The sequence below is a fragment of the Alosa sapidissima genome, chromosome 11 (genome assembly GCF_018492685.1).
Source record: "Alosa sapidissima isolate fAloSap1 chromosome 11, fAloSap1.pri, whole genome shotgun sequence".
In the NCBI taxonomy this organism is placed as follows: domain Eukaryota; kingdom Metazoa; phylum Chordata; class Actinopteri; order Clupeiformes; family Clupeidae; genus Alosa; species Alosa sapidissima.
In genome coordinates, this window is record NC_055967.1 from 17506057 (window position 1) to 17525305 (window position 19249).

Here is a 19249-nt window from a genome sequence, read left to right on the forward strand (position 1 = left end):
CCCAGAGACGGTGTCCAGTTTTGAGATAGCTCACCTCCATTCCAAGGTCTATTTCCCTTCAGTATACCTGATCTGTGGGACAAACCTTTTGGTGTCTTTATGTCACAGACAGTAGTAAACATTTCACAGCACATTGCACTGTGTATTGTAACTGTAGCTCACTCAAACTCATTTTGCTTCCTGGCCCTGGGTGAAGCCACAGCATCTTGATAAGTTCACCATATGGCAGGTTATGCTGAATCTCATGTTCTCAGACAGGGTATGTTGTAGATTTTTACGGTATGGTTGTGTGTGAGAAATCAAATTTGCATTTAACATGTTTGACAGGTGATAGCAGAGGCTGCTTTGTCATGTTTCCTGTATTCTCGGGCAGAAGACTGCAATTCTTTACACTCTACATGCATGTTGAAAACAGTCTATTTTTTGCAGTCTGAAGAATGCTATTAAAATTGTCTCCTTAATTCCAAAATGGAGACACAGTTGACCGAGTAGATTCCAGTGTAGTTAAGAGCAGGAATTGTGCTTGTAGTTTAGCAGAATTGGTTCAGGGGTTTGATGAATGAGTTACATGTTGTGGTTATTGTGTCTCAAGTACCAGTATTTGTGTGTAAACAATTGAGAAAAACTGTAAAGAAGCACTGAGAGGTTACGGTGTCACTTCCTGTTGTAGGCTGGTGATGACAACTGGGGTGGAGCCCAGATCAGCTACAACTCAGGACTATGAGGCAGACAGAGCCAGTATAGCAAAACAGCAGGGAAGGAGAGAGTGACAGAGAGAGAGAGAGAGAGAGAGAGAGAGAGAGAGAGAGAGAAGAGGAGAGAGTGACAGAGAGAGAGAGAGGTGAGCGGAGTTTGACAATGGCCAGGTGGACTTTCCATATGGCGCTGGTAGACAGTGCCAAGGTTAGGTTTTGCCACAGCAGCAGGACGCTGGTGGACAGTGCCAGGGTGAGGGTTCGCCACAGCAACAGTAGCATCCCAGCTGCCAGGGAGGCAACATACCCCGAGTTCAGCTCCTTGGTCAGGCCATTCAAGGAGCTCCCCGGAACCTGGAAGAATGGGATGGTCACTGTGTACAACTTCTGGAAACTGGGCGGCTTCAAGAATATCCACAACATCATGGTTCACAACTTCAATACTTTTGGACCCATATACAGGTATGATATTGCTGTTGTTTTTAGAAAAAAAAGCCAAGCCAGGTGTGATGAGAGCTTGCTTTATACATCTCACACCAAAAGTTGTGCTGGTAGTATTTTACAAATGAAAGTAAAAGAAAAATTTAAAAGAGACAAGAGAAAGAGTGCAAATCAACAACATGTTCATCATGTATCATACATAGTGCGCTGAGCGCTCAGATCAAGAGTTTTACTTTATCCGTTACAATCATTTCACCAAATCCACAAAGTTTGTATTTGGGTTCATGTCCATCATGTTCACACTTGTTCATCTGTTTACTTTGAGAAGGTGAGGAAAACACATTAGAAAAGAAATCAATAAATTCCACATGTATTTGTGTTTGGTCTTGTTTTGGTCGATGATTCAATCTCAATACTTTTTGAGATAAACCAATATCAACAATGATGCCTATTCTTCCCATGTATTTAGGGAGAAAATTGGTTCCTATGACAGTGTAAACATCATCAATCCAGAGGATGCGGCCATTTTGTTCAAAGCTGAAGGTCATTATCCAAAACGGTTTCGAGTTGAGCCCTGGACATCCTACAGAGACTACAGGCACCGTGAATATGGAGTCCTCCTGAAGTACGTAGCTTACTACAATTCACTGTCAGACCAGTCATGTGTGTTGAATGGTTCATATTTTCCCAATCTTTTTAAATAGCAAAAATCATCTTGCTGTTATCTGACAAGCCTAGATGTTTAATCTGAGGATGCCTATATCTCTATTGAAAATGTCCCTCATAACACTGACGTAACTACCTTATAAACATGTCATGCAAGATGCCATAAACTATCAACAGTTAGATTACAAATTACTTTATTAGTTACTTTCAACAGCTGCCAACAACACCCCCGCCGCCTCAACATAAAAATGACAACCGGTTATGCCAATACTCACTTTATTGGAAGTGCATTTTAACAGTAATGTCAACAATGTATAGCAGACATCCCATACTGAAAAAAGTAATTTCAGGGAGGTATCCCTTTAGTCTACTTAGATACTGAAATTCAGATGTTTGTTCAAAAATGTCTAGTCAGTACACCAAATAAAGAAGGCCTATAGATAGAAATTGTGCTAATAAAATATGTAGATTTTGGTAGTTTGGGCTTTTCATGTATAGCCTTGGCAACTAGCCATCTAGTATAGGCCTGAATAATATGCAAATTAAACAGTGGCGATTCTAGGATTTTTCTGAGACAGGGGCCACAAAGGGGCCACATCATACACTGAGGGGCCAAGAACTGGTCAACATCCATACACAGAAAATCCCTTGTTCAGTAAGGCAGAGGCACGTAGTCTACGTGATATGCAGGACTATAGGCGAGTTCACAACACATGATTGGCACGATGTCTTCACAACACACCATATGATTGGCTCAATGTATTCACATCACACCACATGATTGGCTCAATGTATTCACATGTCAACGTTTTGCCGAGGAAGGGGCGGGATATGTGTAGACAACGGCCATATTGGCGTTACAAACTAGCCCCATGCATTTCTATGGAGGATTTTTTGAGTGCTGTGTCTCCTCATTAGAAAGTCTCTGGTATACCCACTTAAAAAGCATCACCATCTCAGTATACCCACTTAAAACAGACAAGGATAGGTATTAATATTTGGGGTTGATCACAGTATACCCACTACAGCTAACTAGACTACACCACAGCAGTAAGGTGCATACATTTCACCAGTCTTACCTTGTCCAAATACTTAAATGCTAAATGCTAAAAAACAAAAAAGCCAATACAATTCTTAACAATTTTCCCATTTATTTATAATGTGCATTGAAAACACCATATAAAACTAAAATATAATAGACACTTCAGTGGAAATACATTGATATTTTAGACAGAAATCATACATCATCATACACACATTTTTCGTTCAATTAAACAAGTTTTACTTTAACTCTTTCCCCTTTTGTTGATAAGAGAAACCACTTTCACTGCCAGTTTGCGTACATTAAAACAAACACAAACACACACACACACACACACACACACACACAGTACACAGTGTACACACACACACACACACACACACACACAGCATGTGAGCAACAACTACATCATATTTACACAATTTTTTCAACAACTATTTTTACAATGGTCTGATTTGGAATGGTCTTTGATGCCACTGTCTTGCTTCCAGTTAGAAAAGCCTGATTCTGATTTGAAGACTGACGATGGGGCATTTGAAAGCGAAAAAATTACAGAAGGGGTATCAAAACACTAAAGATGGAATATTCCTACCATTTGAAGTCTTTGTATCAGAAGTCATTGAGTGGCATCTTCCTATTTCCGTGCTGCATCTTGCGGAATACCAGTTTAGGAGAGGTTGCACAGAATCATCTGCTCTATAATGGGAAATGTCTGGAGAGAAGAAAATGAAACAAGTTTGAGTAACTTAATTGTTGTTAGCTTTCATAACCCACTGTCAACCTGGCGTTTCTAAAATGAATGACAAAATATGCTCACTGTAGTGGCAATAGGAAATAGCATCATACCATTAGGAGCAGCTATGCTTGGTGACTGGTGGTTCTGAAGACTATGGGTTGAAGTCACCACTCACCAGCTCCTGCGCCATCCCCAGTCTGTAGGTGAAACACAAATGTGTGTCACAACACTTGTATTCAGCATGTCGTCTGGCAACTGTAAAACCAGTTATTCTTTTTTTTAAATCATATAAAGCTTGAGTGAATAGAGTAGAAAATTTAACCACTTTATCTCAATGAAACTCTCCTTGTCCTAACACTTTGAGACAGAATTCATGCAAAGCCCATGAATCAAATAAACTCAGAATAGTGGTTAATAACTTTGCAATGATAGCTCACATTAACTACAAAAACGTAGCGTTAGCTATTAGGCATGTATTCTCATGTTCAGTTAGCAGCTGCCAAACTTTTTCCTCAAGCAATCAAAAAAATCGAACGTTAGGCCTAGGCTATTTACATTTGGTAAGGCCACTAGCGCATGTAATATTATTAATTTCGGATCCCAAACAAACAGGATGTCCATTTCTCTACATTTCATATAACACCGTTTCAAACACTTCATACATTACCTTTCCATACATAAAATCTATCAGCATGCTAACAATGAATAACAATCAAACCTCAACTCAAGTAACCTAACGTTAAGTTAATGTTAACAGTTCACTGACTAAGTCAGTTAACAGTTCACTGCAAGCTTGCTACTGCTTCGTAATTTAATTGACAAACTTAACATACTAAATAAACGTCCCTTTCACATAATGATGATAACCAACATAGAGTTTTGTGACTCACCAAGAAACTTCTATGGAGGATGAAACGCTGCCATCAGTTCTTCACGTTAGAATTCTAGCTGATACTTTCGTTAGCCAAATGTATCAGTTCTTCACGTTATACTTCCGTTAGCCAAATGTATCGTTTCTTCACATTAGCAGAGACATTTCTGGTTAGCCAAATGTATTCTTTCCTTTACAGTTCACTGTGTGCTTTAGCTTTCAAGCTTCATAGGTGCATTACTGCCACCAGTTGTTTGGGAATGGAATTGCATCTCTGATCGTCGTTCTCAACAAGTTTGACACTTATTGATGATTGACGGTACAGGGGCCAGTCAGGGGCCAATGAGATTTCAGATGGGGCCCGGGCCCCTGTAATTAAATGACACTTGTTAAACTCACCTCAACAAGTCTTTTGCAATCATTTAACCCGCCAAGGGCAATGCCAAGTCACTGTTAAAAACAGTGCAGTGTGCAAGACTATCATTATGTTTTACTCTGAGACAAGGGTAGGCTACACTTTCGTGTAGTCAGATGTGAAATGGGTCTTAAATGTTCCTTTTTGGGGGGCACTGACTCTGCCATAACGTTCCTGTTCCTAGATACACTGAATTGATTAATTTAGTTCGGGAGAAAAGAGATAAAAGCCCACCACTCAAAACTGATTGGTTGATTTTAGCAAAACAGGCCAGGATGCTCTTTGTGTTGGATGCGCTTCAGGCACACACGCACCACCACTCTCTCTTTCCCGCGCCCTCACATGCACACACGATTTCAAGTCTCAGTATGGCTTACCTTGCGCGCTCTTGTTTGCTCTAGATTCCTGGAGATTTTATCTAATTTGCGGGCGTCAGGAAGCCGCTATCAATATGCGGGAGACTCCCAGAACTTCGGTTGACTTGGGATGTCTACCTAGACAGCACTTTGTCGTCAGCACAGAGTGTACAACATACAGTACCTTAATGTTGTCATGTTTAGCTGACACAAACTCAAAATAATGACTGTATAGCTAAAATGCGCATCTCTCTCCTCCCTCCATTGTTGTTTAGGTTTGTGTTGCTGCATGGACACGCGTGTTGTCCTCATGCTGAAAACGTGAGCATAGGCTACATGACTTTAATTCCCGAGACGTCAAAATATATCTTGTTAGGGAAAATTACAAAAATAGTAACGCACAGTGACTTGGATAAGTAACTTTAATCTGATTACTGGTTTGGAAATAGTAGCGCGTTAGATTACTCGTAACCGAAAAAAGTGGTCAAAATAGACTAACGCGTTACTGCATCACTGGTGATGACAAAACAGTGGTGGTAAACAGTCCTGCTTCTGTATATGGGAAACAAATGTGGTAGCTCGGACTGAGTCACACAAGGAAGGGGTGTGATTTGATTGGCTGATGAGTTGACTGGTTAGGTGCTCTGTGTGTTCACTAATTCACGGATGGGATGCAGAGACCAAATTCCTTGTATACGCAAGTATACTTGGCCTAGAAACCTGATTTACATTTACATTTTTCTGTCACAACACTGAAATAAGCCGTAAGGAAACCAGTGGTATAACCCCCACATATGAAATGTGTATTCATTCATTCAACCTTTATTTATTCTCGGAGGGTCATTGAGGGAAGCCCTCATTTTCAATTAAGCCGAGATTACAGAAACAATTAAGTAACAAGATGTAAAAAGAGAGAGAAAAAAAGTAGATATAGGTCTAGGCCTATAAATAAAATAAAACAAAGTAAAATAAATAAATAATAAGATAACATACATTACATTATAGAGGAGGAAGGGGAAAAATACATAAAATCTTAATAATAAAATAGCATGTGTATAACTCTGGTAGCCTTCTGATAGAGGGTTGTGCTGCCATGTGTCTGCATAGGGACGGAGAGGATTGGCGTTCCAACAGGGTGGTGTTGAATAAGGAAGTGATCGCCCCGAAGGTCCAGTGCAACTTTGTACCTCTTCTGGATGAAGTCGGCCAGGACTTTGTGGGCCGTATCTATAAAAAGATTGAAAGAAGCGGTCAGCGGTCATGGACCGTAGACCTCCACCAAGAACTCTTCAAATATGCACTTGAATGTAAGATCTGGCATTGGATGCCTTCGTCAGTGCATGGACATTGTTAGAGCATCAGTGTGAGCATGTGAGCAGTGTTTTTGTGTTTGTACCTGTTGTGAGCATGTGTGTGTGTGTGTGTGTGTGTGTGTGTGTGTGTGTGTTAGTACCAGCTGTGAGTGTGTGTGTGTGTCTGTGTGTGGTCTTGTTTTTAGTAGCAGCTGTATGCGTGTGTGTTTTGTGTCGGTTCCAGCGGTGGGCTCGGTGTTGTACGGTGAGCGCTTCGGACTGTTGCAGGACCACATCGACCCCGAGGCCAAGCGCTTCATCGACTCCATCACGGTAATGTTCAAGACCACCACACCCATGCTGTACATCCCGCCGGGCCTGTTGCGGCGCCTGGGCTCCAGGGTCTGGACAGAGCACGTGGAAGCCTGGGACGTCATCTTCAACCAGGGTAAGACCCACACAACCAGGGTAACAGCCTCGGGGGCATATCACAACCAGGGTAAAACCCACAAGGGTATGTCACAACCAGGATAAGACCCACGCCTGCAGCAAACAAGGCTATGGATTAGAGTAAGGTTTCTTTATGTAACAAGTTAATACATTTACATGAAAAAAACATGGACTTCAGTACAGTTAATCTGTATCTAGAGAATGAACAGACAGAGCACATTGATGTTCTTAAACCACATGTTTAAAGTGTCTTAATTCACGGTCTTCTTATAGTATACTGTTTAAGTGTCTTCTTATAGTATACTGTTTAAGTGTCTTATTATAGTATACTGTTTAAGTGTCTTCTTATAGTATACTGTTTAAGTGTAGAAGCACCTAAGTGAAAGAAAGAGAAAAGATTCAGCTTAGCTAAGAATAGCGCTTCATTGCAGTAACCAGTGGTGATTCTAGACATTTTTAACAAGGGTGGCACTAGTGAGGCACTGATTAATTCAAGGGTGGCATGAGGCAGGGCTCACCTTCTGTCTAACTCAGCTAGGTGACTAAAGGTGGGCGTAAGCGTGTTTGCCACTTAAGCGTGTTTGCCACTTACATTTCTGACGTCTGACACTTCAAACTGCTGCAAGTGCATCAAGAAAGGTCCCGCCTTAGACCATGTTAATGGCCAATCGTAAACTAGGATTTGGGGGTGGCACTTGGGGTGGCCAATCGAATCTCAAGGGTGGCCTGTGCCACCCTGAGCCACCCCTCTGGCTCCGCCCCTGGCAGTACCACGTAGTGTTTGAATCCCCGTGTGTGTCCCTGGTTTGATGTCTCTCTAGCGGACCGCTGCATCCAGAACATATACAGGGAGCTGAGGACATCTAAGAGGGAGGACACTGTGGACCAGGGCAAATACCCAGGAGTCCTGGCCAACCTTCTGATGCTGGACAAGCTGTCCATCGAGGACATCAAGGCCAGCATCACAGAGCTCATGGCTGGCGGCGTGGACACTGTGAGGCCCAGACTCAACTCTTACTATTCCCTTTAGAGACATGAGGAAATTAAAGAAAATACATTAATACATTTGGGCTTGTCTTGAGTTTTGCAGTTCTATTTGTTGCAATTGTTTACATCGACTAAAAGCAATCATACACATTCACTCACACACACACACACACACACTTACATGTGTTGCACACAGTTAAAAGTAGATACATAATTCAAAACTGGATTTTCCATTTACTACAGAAAAGAAATCTGAATTGTTTATGTAGTCCAAATCAGTCCAATCACTATTTAAGTCATAAATGTGTGTGATGATGTGTGTTAACTTTGTAATATAGGTTATGTCTGTGTGTTTTTGCATGTGTCTGTGTGCAAATATATGATATGTATGGTGTATTTGTGTGTGTGTGTATGTGCGTTTCTGTGTGTGTGTGTGTGTGTGTATGTGTGCGTGTGTTTGTGTGTGTGTGTGTGTGTATGTGTGTGTGTGTCTGTGTCAGACGTCCACCACACTACTATGGACGCTGTATGAGTTGTCCAGGAACACTGACCTCCAAGAGGAGCTTAGGGCGGAAGTGCTGACCGCACGGCAGGCCTCACAGGGAGACCTCATACTCATGCTCAAGAGTGTGCCTCTGCTCAAAGCAGCCATCAAAGAGACACTCAGGTAGTGGACACACACACACGCACACACACCACAGAGAGACTACAGTATGATGGTCTTCTTGGCTGGGAGTCCTTTTTGTGTGCCTTCATATGATTCACATTCACACACATGCAGCATCCACATGGGAAATGTAGACATATTAAAACTGACTTATCTAGTTACCTAGATGATTCACATTCACACACATGCTTATTTAGTTACCTACTGTAGATTATTCACATTCACACACATGCGTAGGCAGCCGTGGCCTACTGGTTAGCACTTTGGACTTGTAACCGGAGAGTTGCCGGTTCGAACCCCGACCCCCTTGAGCAAAGCACCTAACTCCGCACTCACTGCTCCCCGAGCGCCGCTGTTGTTGCAGGCAGCTCACTGCGCCGGGATTAGTGTGTGCTTCACCTCGCTGAGTGTGTTTCACTAATTCATGTATTGGGATAAATGCAGAGACCAAATTTCCCTCACGGGATCAAAAGAGTATATATACTTATACATGCAGCATCCGCATAATGTACACATATTAAAAGTGACTTATGTAGTTGCTTTTCTGGATCAGTTTGTCCCCCTTAAAGTATATTATGATCACGGCCTTGAACAAAACCACCCAGCCGTATGACAAGGCACCTCTTGCTGTTTACATATCATATACGGAACATCTGATTTGTTTAGCACATGATGACAGCGTTGGTGTTGGACATTCAGGCTTAGTAAAATGCGCCTTTTTAATTCTGTAGGTTACACCCAGTTGCAGTGAACCTGCAGAGATACATCACCGAGGATATAGTGATGCAGAACTACCTGATACCAGCCGGGGTATGTGACACATTTACACACACACACACACACACACACACACACGGAACTATCTGTGAATCAATCGTCAATCTGTCATACCAGTCTGCTGCCCAGGTTTTTTAGGTTAGAAGATCTGTCTTTGTATGTGTAGATGTACATATCCAGGTATAAATATTCCCTTTCCTGCGTGTGTGTGTATGGTCAGACTCTGGTCCAGTTGGGTCTATACGCTATGGGAAGGAGCCACAGGATCTTCCCTCATCCAGAGATGTACCGCCCGTCTCGATGGCTGCGGAGCGAGTCCCAGTATTTCAGGAGCCTGGGATTTGGGTTTGGCCCACGCCAGTGTCTGGGCCGACGCATCGCTGAGACAGAGATGCAGCTCTTCCTCATCCACGTAAGAACCAGAACCCAAGAACGGCCAGTTCATCTGGGACTTCATATACATACAGTTAAATACATAGGGACTTCATATACATACAGTTAAATAACCACTTCAGCCCTCTACTATGTATAGGGACTTCATATACATACAGTTAGATAACCACTTCAGCCCTCAGTTCACCATAGTATTACATTAGTAACACTTCACTTATATTTTGTATTCAACTTCAAGTGACTGAAACTTGTGTCCTCTTGTCCACAGATGCTGGAGAACTTCCGCATCGAGAAACAGAACAAGGTGAAAGTGCAGAGTACGTTTGAGCTCATCCTGGTGCCCGAGCGACCCATTGTGCTGACTATTAGACCTCTGAACAGCACTCAATAACTACACAACACGGCACAGCACAGCACAGCACAACACAACACAACACTGCACAACACAACACAGCAATTGGCACTGGCCCATGAGGCAGATCGCACTAGACCTCATGCCACACATGCCTTTAGCCATGTTTACATGGACAGTTTTTTTGTCATTCCGATTAAACTATTCTGATTGAAAAATGTGTCGTCTGTTTCCATGGGGTACGTTCTATTCTGATCAGGTGCTCTCATGCGCTTTAGAATCTTTGATCGGAATAGCTGTCGTTGCCTCCTTTTCCTTACCATATACAGCTGTTCAATCTGTTTCTAATCAGATTCAAAGTGTCCATGTAAACGTGGCTTTTGAGGCGTGAGAGTGCAGTTGTGAGATGAGTTGACTATTTGGAGAACATGAGCTAGATGAGAGATCATGAGATAATTTGAGGAAGCAGCATATTTATTTCCTTGCACCTGCAAAACAAGGAAGCATGTGGAAGGTGTGAACTAGGTGTGAACAAGGAAGCAGGTGAAAGGTGTGTCATTTATGGAAGATGTTCCTTCTTCCTTAAGTTGCAAATGATGTAATATTGGGAGTCAGGTGTCACAAAAACAATATTTGGAATATTTGTCACACTGACAATCATGCCCAAACTCACACAAACACACCTCCCGTCACACACTCAGAGAAGACTGTGGAGGGAGAAAGTAGTCCCCAAACCTGAGCCTAATTAGCCTGACGAGCCGGACCCACATTAAAATGTAGGGTCTGGGCACTCACCGTTCGCAGTGCTCAGTCCGAGGGGCGGGATAATCGCTTGTCTTTCAAATTCCCTCTGCACGCAATAGGACAGCGCTATGAGTCCTATGCGTTTTCCCACCAGCGGTGGCTTTTGCAAACTTAAAAAAAAGCTTAACCCGTGTCACACTGTTCGCCAACAGCAACATCCATCTTCTTTGTTTTCAAGTAGCATGGGATTCAAGCCAAACCGTTGCAACTCTGCCATCAATCATTATGTTAAGCCCGCCTAACGACTCTATACACGATTTGATTGGCCTGATAGAAGTTTTTCGAGCTCACAAGCCAACGGAGAGTTGCTAGACTAGCCCTGGCAGCAAATTTAATTTGCTGCCGCTAGGGTGCGTCTAGATTCCTAGGCTAGGGCCTAATGGGTGCCAAACTCATGATGAGAATGGAGACAAAAGAGAGCAACATTTCACCATTCTGTTAAATGTCCTGGTGAAATATTTGGAAATATAAAAAAAATATTTTAATTCAGAATACTGTACTATATGTTTAGAATGTACTCGTTCATATTTTTACTGGAAAATAATAATAATAATAATAAAAAACTGCATAAACAATGACTGTTATGTTTAATGAATAAATTAATGACATTGATTTTGGTACATTGGTTCTTGTGCATTGGTTTATTAAGACTATATTACAGAAATGAATTGCATTTTTTTCTTTAAAATCCGCTTGACTGCAGGTCATTTGAGAGGGTCCAGCTGTCTGTGCCTAATTCGGCCAAGTACAGACTCTGTCACACTTTTCTAGAGCAAACACAAAACCATGGTTAACTCAAATTAGCACTGTAGCAAGTTATTCAGATACCTAAACATAAACCTAAACACTTGCAAACCTTCCACATGCATGCAAATGTAGTGTGTGGCCTTCATGACGAGACTATCTTTGCTTATTTTGTGGGTGTGTGTACTGACCGCGGGGAGGTCGTGGAGGATCACGGCTGATGTGCGGGCGAAACCATGCTCCTGTTCCCTCAGCTTAGTGGTCAAGGACTGCTTCTCTCGGCCCCATTCTCTGGCGTTAGCCTTCAGCTGTGATAGGACACACACACACACACACACACACACACACACTCGTGTGTAAATGTACCTCAAAACTCAGGTCAAAGATCAGGATAAAAAACCGCACCGAGATTTTTCGACAGGGAGGTGGCATTATCTGCCAGAGAGCTTAACTTATCACACACTATCTTTCTTGGGCTCTAGCTCCAATGATTAAAACCTCAGTTTTATATTTGTTTAACTGATGGGACTGATGTCATGTGGTTATAGATAGATGTGCAATTGTGTGTCATTAGCGTAAATGATGATCAACTGTGTCAAATGCTGCAATAAGATAAACGCACGCAGGCACGGCATGTTCTTGGTTCTTGGTTCTAGGCATGGCCTTGGTTCTTGGTTCTAGACAATGGCCTTGGTTCTTTTGAGCTAGCTATACCTGGTGCTCCAGTGTGTGCATACGAGCCTCTGCTCTCTCCAGCTGACTCAACAGGCTGAACTTTTCTCTGTCAGGAAAGACCTGGATTGTCTTAGGGCACACACACACACACACACACACAAACACACATTACATGCAGAAATGGATGTGTGTGCTTATTTTTTCAGAGGAAGGGGTCTTTGTCAATGTGTGGTTTGTCGATGTGTGTGTGTGTTGCATCATTCACCCGTGTTGGTTGCTGGAGGATGACAGGTGGGGGTTGATATCTCATTCTCTCCAGCTCCTCTCTGAGACGAGCATTTTCAGCAGCCAGGACACATTCAATCTCCTTCTTCCTGCCTTCCTGTGTTAGGTTGCCACCTTTGCTATCAAGCTTCTTCCTATCAGTATTTTCTTTGTTTCGTTCTCTAAGTTTTGTGTCCAAGACCTTCTCCATCTTTTCAATAACCTATGACAAAAAATCATCCATATTATAACCAATGTTGCATTGCACAGATGTTGTAAGAATACTGTGTTGACCTGTGGAACAGACAGAGAAGGTCATAGAAGTATCATTATGCTTATAGAAGTTTGGGATGATTGTTGCTGTTTATGAATACATTTTTGGACGGTATCATGGATGTAATAATGATACGACTTTGTGATGCATCGTTCCCCTTTTGTGATCTTACTGCATATCAGGATTGTTTAATGAAACTGACATTGTATGATGACGCAGTGAATGGTGTGGCGGCCATTTTGGCTCCGACCTCACCTTTTCCTGCTGGCGTACTGTGGTCTCCAGGCCGGCCATTTTGGCTCCATGACTCTGGTAGCGATGCAGCACAGCCTGCTGCTGCTGGTGAGCCCTCCTCAGTCTTTCCAGCTCCTTCTCATGATCATTCTTCTGCTCAGGAACAGCACAGCACACGGAGGATCTTATAACTGGGCCCAACTCTCATCAGCAACAGCACAGCACACGGAGAACCTTACAACTGGGCCCAACTTTCATCAGGAACAGCTACTCTGTGTAGTAGATAGCTGACACTGGGAGGTAGATGTCTCTGATGTGGTGCAACATCAGCCCTGGACCAGCTACAGACTCGGTTATCATTAGTAATGACAGAAATGATTGATCTGATGAACAGCACCAAAATCCCTCCCACAAGTTACCTCATGAAAGAACAGACTTTGTCAAAGAAGTCACAAACATCAAACAGGCTAGAACTTCAGTTATCTCACAGTAAAGTAACGTGACGTAAATGGTTATGGGTCCTCTTACTCCAAATCAATGTCATTTGGCCGTGTGTCTATGCACAATATGCAAGTGCTTTGTAGAGGGCTCACTGACTTGACTGTCTGATGTGATGTCGGCCTGTGTATGGTGCGTGAGATACCAAATGCAGAGTGGGGATGGTTTATAACTGATAATATGATGATGAAGACATTAAGTGAAGACAACAGGTATTCATGAGAGGTTTATGGAGCTTACTCACCTTAATTAGCTCATTTTGAAGCTGCTGGATTTTGTCACGCTGCGATGCTGCTTTGCTTGTCTCACTGGCCAGTTTGACCTTCAGGGAGGCTGTCAAAGACAAAGACAGATATGTGTTTTGGGGATTGATAGATATTAAAGGTACACCATGCAAGATGTTTACCTTAATATAACCTCTACGAAGCCAATTTGATGCTGAACACAACTGAAATAGAGGAATCATTCACCTATAATCGGCATAGAGCATAGCCGTAGCAGGTCGCTACCGAGGGAACCAGCCATGCAACTTCAAGAATGGCAAAGACATCTTGCGAGAATCATGAAACATTACCTTGTCAGTATAGCATTTTGGATATAGTTTTTGCCTGTTGTTAGTTCTTTGCCTCCACAACAAAAGAAAAAAAGAAAGTCATTGCTTACAGGGGGAACAAGCCATGAGAAGTAGGTTAATTAAAATGGCAAAGTAAAATATAAATATATCGCTACTCAAGGGAGAGCTCTAGAGTCGGCAAAAATACCGGAAACGGCGTATAACCTTTAGAAAAGTTATACAGCTCTGGAAAAAATGAAGAGACCATTGCTCATTTGTCTGATGTTATCCTACGGTTGCTGAGTGACATATAGCAAACAGATTTTTCAGGATAATTAATTACCAATCACATTTCACATGTCAAAATAAAGCCGGCTGATATCTGATAAACGGACGTTGTGGTAGGTGTGGCCCAGTTCCGTTCCAGTGTATGTTTGCTATCTGGGATTCGAATGAGTTGATATTCAAAATTAAAAGACCACTGCAAATTTCAATATGAATGTCACTCAGCAACCATAGGATTATATCAGAAAAATGCTGTATACGGTATATATATTCTGATGCTGTATATGGTATATTCTGATGCTGTATGCGGTATATATATGCTGATGCTCAGAGCATCCAGTATGCTCTGGATTATGTATGCAGCTGGGAGCTTATAAGTATACTTATCCACTTACCCAGGACTGGGGTCCACAAAGAACCAGTCATCAACTTGTGTTTGTCTCTTATATGGCTACTTAAAAGTGTATCTCAACCAGAACCTGGATCACATAGTGTTGCATGGATGTTGGATGTTTGAAAAGTTTTTCTAAGTTTGTGATAGATAGCAGTAAATGTCAGGGCTTGTGAAATATGCAGCAGACTTTGAATGTGTGTTGCTTATCTGAGCATCGGCGACAACCCTGACTCCTGATCCACGACTGAGCGCAAATTAATACTCTCTCTCTGCTTTCATCCACTCGTTTTAGGTGTGTCTTTTCAGCAGTGTGTGTGTGTGTGTGAGTGTGACTTTGAGGGTGTTTGAATGTGTGTGTGTGTGTGTGTGTGTGTGTGACTATGTGAGAGAGAAAGGCAGATGCTGTGTGTGAGGCCTTGTGTGTGCGTATGTTAGAGTCTTTATATTTGTGTGAGAGAGTGTGTGTGTGTGTGTGTGTGTGTGTGAGGGTCGCAGACTGTCCTTCGGTAGATAAGGCTGCACATGCCTTTCAGGGTGCAGCTGCTAAATGAGCAGCAGGCTTATCACGCTGAGGCACAAACCTGCAGCTACAGAAGGGATTAGACTCGGAGGAGGAGAAAGTCAGGTCTTCTGAGGTGAGGATGCGCCTACCCGCTAAACTTTTCTCAGCAAAACCTACACACAGAACACCGCTGTGGAAATGTGCATGACTGAGTTTGAACGCTTCTGCACACATTAGTACTGGAATTATATTAAGAAAAAAAACAAAACATTCCTCTTCAAATGACATGTCCGACATGTCCGCATGCAAATATTCTGGTTATGAACGTAACCTTGAGGTCCCAAAAGAGTGAATATCTTCCACGTGATTATTAATCATGTGGTTCATGGAAGTGAGTGGCCCACTGACACCACTCACTCACACACACACACACACACACACACACACACAAAGGTAAACACCGCTGGATGGTGCACTGGAAGCCTTACCAATTCGGTCTGTGATTTCAGCCTTGGTCATGACATCCACGTCTGTGTCCTGCAGAAGTGTGTGGCCCACCTCCTGATGGAGACTGAGGGCACTACGGAGATGACTGTTTTCTGCCTCCAAAGCAGCTTGCTGTGTGCGCAAGGCAATGATGTCCTCCGCCATCTTACACATGGCTGTGCGATAGTTTTCCAGTTCCTGAGAGAAAGAGAGAGACAGAAAGAGAGTGAAGGAGAGAGCGAGAAGGAGAGAGGGGGGATGAAAAGAAATGACAGAAAAGGTTAAACATAGTGACAAAGACAGATAGCAAAACAAATATAATGGAAGTAGGGGGAAGGGAGATAGAGTAAAGCTATGCCCTGCCCTGCCCTGCCCAATCTCTAACACAGTTATCATCATTATATTATCTGTCACCGTGCATATTCTACTGATCACCTAACCATAAACTCATCAAAGTGGCTGTATATATGCATATGAGTATCTATCAATAACATATGTGACAGAGCAGTAGAAAGAGCTCAGGGGCCAACACACACACACACACACACACACACACACACACGCACACACGCACACAGCAGTAGAAAGAGCTCAGGGGCCAACATAACACTCCAGGCACATTATCATCACAGGTTTTAGGTGATAATTCAAGATTATGAGCAGACAATCTTTCTTAAGTATTTGTTTCCTCATGATGACAAGAATATTATTGTGCCCCCACTGTCACATGAATATCCTTGATTGGTACGCTGTATGTGTCCAAATGCAATCCAATATGTGTTGGTAAAGCACAACTAGATTGGGTGAAGTTCTATATGCTTTTCTAAAAACAATGACGAAGGAAAAAGGTGGTTAGTTTATGGACATGTAAATATATGCCTGTTGCTACTGCACAACACCACTGTTAGGAAACATACTGGGCAGGCCAAGTGGAGGACCACAAACGCTACAAAAAAAACCCACTAGATGGCGCCTCAGTCCTACATATGGACTGTGTGTAAGCTGTGTGCTGTATATCCACCTTCCCTTACAAATAGCAGGTGAAGATGCCTGCTCCATGTGCAGGGTTAGCCCCAATCTCCACTAGATGGCGCCCCAGAGCCACACGTGTGCTGTACACCTCCACCAGGACCAGTGAGCAGCAGGTGAACATGCCTCTCTGCACCAGTGGAGTAGGATTAGCCCCCAGCCTCCCTCCATGCATTATTCGCCAGAGCGATTTGTCCCTGGGCTCAGTGTGTCTGTATGACTGCCATCCTCCTCCCCACCTCCTCTCATTGCTCCCTGGGAGAGGGGTGTGTGTGTGTGTGTGTGTGTGTGTGTGTGTGTGTGTGTGTGTGTGTGTGTGTGTGTGGAGTGGGAGAGGTGGACTAGCAGACAACGGGATTTGGCACGAATGCCCGTGCCAGTGGATAAGGGTGTAATGGATTCTTTGTGGTTGAAGGTGTAATGCTATTGATCCCCTGCATTCTGACTCTGGGGAGGGTGTGTGTGTGTGTGTGCGGCAGTGGTGCCCCTAACAACACATTAATCACTGGAGAATCTCCAGTCAGACTGAATAGGAGTTTATTTTATTTTATTTTATTTTATACACTTTACTTTAAAAGGTAAAGTGTTTCTTTTTCAAGGGAACCCTGGGGAGTTAGACCCTGATGAAACCATATGTGCAGGATGGCATTGGTTGGAAAAGGAATTCCCATGAATAATCAGACCACGACATGTCTGGTTCTCTCTACAAAGGATTTCCTCTGGAATGGGCAGCTGTTAGCCAAACCAAAATGATGCCTTGTAAATCAGTGGTTAACTTGTTTATGAATTCGTATGTGATCCATGGTCCTTGGATGTGCCATATACAGTATTCTTTCTCCACAGCTTTTGACAAACATCCTGAAAGGAACAAAGGGTTTCCCCATTTCGGTGGCCAGGATCCTGCTACACAAAGGCCCAGAGGCCCAAAGAGGGTGACGCAGCTGTTGCCGTGGAGCTGCATTGAAAATTCCGAGAGAGAGAGAATTCCGGAATGTTGTCGGGCACACTTCCATTGTTGTGCTCCTTTGTGTAGTCTGTGTTCTGTCTCTGTGTTCCGTCTGGTTCAGTCCTCCTCTACGTGCCATGTGTCACTGTGCACAGATGTCAGACTGCTGCTTCACAATTCAGTGTACTCAGTCACCCCACCATCACATTGTATGTGTGTGTGTGTGTGTGGGGGGGGGGGGGGGGCGGTAGAGCAGGTGTTGATTTGGGATGGGGCACATGTGTGTGTGTGTGTGTGTGTGTGTGTGTGTGTGGGAAGGGGGATGTAGGGGTAACACAAGCGATTAGGAGATTCCAATCTGGGCCAGTGAAGATGTGGCTCCCCAGGGACCTCTATATGAAATTGAGCGTCTAATTGAAAGGGCACAAGCACAAGGTGACAATCATGCCTGCTGATGAGATGGGAGACTGGGGAGTTGGCACATCAGGAGGGAGGCAGGGTGGGGGAGGGAGAGAGAAAAAGGGAGTGGGATGGGGAACAGGGGATAGAGGGGAACGAGAGAGAGAGAGAGAGAGAGAGAAGGGGGGATGGAGTGGGGTGGGGTGGGGAGGTGAGGGAGGAGAGGTAAGATGTAGTCATGAGTACATGAAAGGTGCAATCATGAGGGTGGAATAGAGGTGTCTCTGTGTGTGTATGTGTGTGTGTGTAGGGGTGAATATTCTGAAGCAGGAAAGACAGCACCCTGGCAGCCCTACAACTGTATTTCTCTCTCTCTCTCTCTCTCACACACACACACACACACACAGAGGAAAATGAGAGTGTGCGTGTAATGTGTGTGAGGTGACATGTAGATGTCCAATCTTTTGCACTGAAGTCTGTGTCTGTGACCACAGTAAACAACCTCCATTACTGGTCATTAATGCAGAGAGATCCTCCATTACTGGTCATTAATGCAGAGAGAGCCTATTGGACATCCCCGTCACACCCCCTATGAGCAACAAGTACTCAGACACTTGGAATGAAACAAACCCAGCAGAGTGAGTGGACACTAGTGCAAGAGATTCATATTCCATGCATGTAGTCCACTTCCTCGTGTTTGTAGAAGGCACAGAGGATGGAGCGTAAATGTTAATCTATTCCTGCTGCGCTAAAGCGCTCCTCCCAGAGACTGTTGATGAGAGAGAGAGGGATGAGAAGAAAGAGAGAGAGAAATGGGAAGAGAGAGAGGGGGAGTATGGGGGGACTTTGAGAGGAGACGGAGAATGAAGGATTGTGAGAAAGAGAGAGAAAGAGGGATCAGGAAAGACAGAGGGATTGAAAGAGAGAGAGAGAACAGAGGATAGAGAGAGAGAGGTAGAGGGAAAAAGAGGCAGAGAGTCCTGTGGGAGAATAACACCATCAGGAGATTGGGCAGCCAGGCA

General features: G+C 43.5%; 2 protein-coding genes across 8 annotated transcripts in view; one reads left to right on the forward strand and one right to left on the reverse strand.

Moving 5' to 3' along the window:
- Positions 1–755: 755 nt before the first annotated feature.
- Positions 756–10961, forward strand: LOC121723983 (cholesterol side-chain cleavage enzyme, mitochondrial-like). The gene is made up of 9 exons (XM_042110267.1): positions 756–1157; positions 1606–1761; positions 6330–6529; positions 6759–6962; positions 7786–7958; positions 8452–8618; positions 9350–9428; positions 9616–9807; positions 10057–10961. The coding sequence occupies exons 1-9, from the start codon at positions 859–861 to the stop codon at positions 10177–10179; spliced, it is 1593 nt and encodes a 530-aa protein (XP_041966201.1). The 5' UTR covers positions 756–858; the 3' UTR covers positions 10180–10961.
- A 581-nt stretch (positions 10962–11542) lies between these two features.
- The window catches only part of ccdc33 (coiled-coil domain containing 33), a 76296-nt gene continuing 68589 nt past the window's right edge, over positions 11543–19249 (reverse strand). For 3 of the 7 annotated variants that reach the window (XM_042110241.1, XM_042110238.1, XM_042110244.1), the window contains 6 exons: positions 15856–16051; positions 13878–13966; positions 13157–13288; positions 12629–12850; positions 12403–12492; positions 11725–11996 (listed from right to left, as the gene is read on the reverse strand). In XM_042110241.1, the coding sequence (XP_041966175.1) occupies positions 11745–11996; positions 12403–12492; positions 12629–12850; positions 13157–13288; positions 13878–13966; positions 15856–16051 (981 nt within the window). In that variant the 3' untranslated portion in view covers positions 11725–11744. The other 4 variants (XM_042110243.1, XM_042110242.1, XM_042110239.1 and 1 more) reach the window with 4 other exon arrangements.